We start from the raw sequence: 2,509 nt of genomic DNA on the forward strand, positions 1-2,509 counted from the left end.
AGACTCATACACAGACTCTCACTCTCTCTCACACACACACACACACACACACAAACACAACACACACACACACACACAATCACCGCCCCCCCCCACCCCCACCCCCACCAATCATTCCTGGCCCTGAAAGACAAGATCTTACTTTCAGAACAGTGAAGACCCATGGCTGGATTCTTCAGTAAAAGCTGGTTAAAGAGGAGAAGTGCTTGCAGTTTAGAGAAGGCCAAAGGATTAGATTTTATCTAGCTGCATCGATGACTGGAGTGGACAGGGATGGGAGAGTTGAGTATAAAATACATTGGCAGGTAGCTGGATCTGGCTATTAGGAAGTATTTGATTTCAAAGCATGTCACCATCTTCTGGCAAGTGGAAATTGCTATAATCCCGCACAAGACTGCAGAGCAAGTCTTTGGAGAAGGGAGTATTTCCAATTAAGAGGCACTGGCTGAATGAAAACAAACGAAATAGCAACTGAAGTAGGCCATTTGGCCCCTGAGGCCTACTCCACGATTCAGTGAAGTCATGGCTAATCTGATGTGGCCTTATGTCCACCTTTCTGCTTGACCCTCCTGCTTGATGTGCTCCATAATGGGGTGGCATGGTGGTCCAGTGGTTAGCACTGCTGCCTCACAGTGCCTGGGACCTGGGTTCGATTGCACCCTTGGGTGACTGTCTGTGTTGCACATTTCTCCTTGGGTTTCCTCCCAGAGTCCCAAAGATGTGCAGGTTAGGTGGATTGGCTGCGCTAAAGTTTGTCCTATAGTGTCTAGGAATGTGTGGGTTAGCCATGGTAAAAATGCAGGGCTACAAGGACAGGGGGGTTGGATCTGGGTGGGATACTCTTTGAAGGGTTGGTGAGATCTTGCTGGGCTAAATGGTCTGCTTTATACTGAGATTCTATGACAAACTTTGACTCCTTTGTACATCAATAATTTGTCTATCTCCCTCTTGAGGAAAAATTAAATTACCAAGGTTACACTCCCCTGGGGCTGGAATTCCAAAGACTGAACAGCCTCTGGGAGAAGCAACTTCTCCCCAGCTCCATCGTAAATCGGGAACTTCTTGTTTTAAAACAGTGCTCCCTAGCTCCAGATTTCTCCACCAGGGGAAATGACCTGAGTACCCATCCTGCAAAGTCCACTCAGAACCTTACATGATTCTTTCAAGTGTTTCCCAAGGAATTTCCCAACCTTTTTCTTTCAAGTGGCCTCATGATTTCTTCACCTTTCCCAGGAAGCTGCTTGACCTGAGGGAGACCCCAGGACACCCTGAGAAGGGGTTTACATTGCAACTGAGGCCATTTGGTGAAGTTTGCTGAGAGAGGCACTTCCAACTAGAGAAGCAGAGTTCACATTTTGAGCCCAGTATTTCTCTTCTTCAGAACTCTCGACTCAAGCCATTAACTCTGTTTCTCCAGCATTCTGTGCTTGTTTCAGATTTCCAGCATCTGCAGCATTTTCATAGAATCATAGAAACATAGAAACCCGACAGTGTGCAAACAAGTCCACACCGACCTTCCTAAGAGTATCCCACCCCAACCCGTCCCCCTACCCTATTACTTTACATTTACTCCTGACTATGCAGCTAACCTACACATGCCTAAACACTATAGGCAAATTAACTTGGCCAATTCACCTAACCTTTTATTTTGCTTTTATTTGGGTAATTGCTGAGCGAGGTGATACTGCTTTTGAAAGGTTCCTTCTCCAAAATACAAGGTATGTTTATTAATTTCGGATTTCCTACAAGCTTACCTGCAGGACGTTCACACTGACTTGCTGGAAGTTGCGGAACCTCAGTTTCTGCCTGCGCTGATGATTCTCCTGATATTTCTGCTCAGCAAGTTGCCTTTCGGTGGGAGATACACAAAGTCATGTTTTTTACACTAGTCAACAGAGTCAGTGAAAATCAATAACACTTACACAGTTAACTAACTTTAGTCCATCCCAAACATTGGTCTTCATGCTCTTACTCAAACCAAGTTTCAATTCCCTATCACCTGTGTATTCTCTGACCAAAAAGGGCTCTGGGCTAAGAAATGCCTCAATTTTGAAATTCTTCATCTTGCTCTTGAATTTCTCCCTGACCTAACCCTCTCCCTATGACTGTAACTTCCTCCAGCCTCACAATCCTCCAAAACCAACACTCCTCCAATTCTAACCTTCATGTGGACAGGGCCTGGGAAATGAATATTCAAGGCTACACGTGCTATCATAAGGACAGACTGACGGGCAGAGGGGGTGGGGTGGCCTTGTTGGTAAGGGAGGATATTCAGTCCCTTGCGCGGGGGAACCTAGAGTCAGGGGATGTAGAGTCAGTGTGGATAGAGCTGTGAAATACTAAGGGTAAAAAGACCCTCTTGGGAGTCATCTACAGGCCCCCTAACAGTAGTCTGGATGTCGGAAGTAAGTTGAATCAGGAGCTGAAATTGGCCTGTCGCAAAGATGTTACTACAGTTGTTATGGGGGATTTTAACATGCAGGTAGACTGGGAGAATCAGGATGGTATT

The 2,509-nt window shown here is 45.9% G+C and overlaps 1 protein-coding gene across 4 annotated transcripts in view; it reads right to left on the bottom strand.

Moving 5' to 3' along the window:
• Nucleotides 1–2,509, bottom strand: part of nek11 (NIMA-related kinase 11) — a 292,808-nt gene that overhangs the window by 132,231 nt on the left and 158,068 nt on the right. For all 4 annotated transcript variants that reach the window (XM_043719596.1, XM_043719594.1, XM_043719598.1 and 1 more), the window contains one exon: nucleotides 1,755–1,848. In XM_043719596.1, coding sequence (XP_043575531.1) covers nucleotides 1,755–1,848 — 94 coding nt within the window. The remainder of the gene's footprint in view (nucleotides 1–1,754; nucleotides 1,849–2,509) is intronic.

Source organism: Chiloscyllium plagiosum, chromosome 29 (genome assembly GCF_004010195.1).
Source record: "Chiloscyllium plagiosum isolate BGI_BamShark_2017 chromosome 29, ASM401019v2, whole genome shotgun sequence".
Classification (NCBI taxonomy): Eukaryota; Metazoa; Chordata; class Chondrichthyes; order Orectolobiformes; family Hemiscylliidae; genus Chiloscyllium; species Chiloscyllium plagiosum.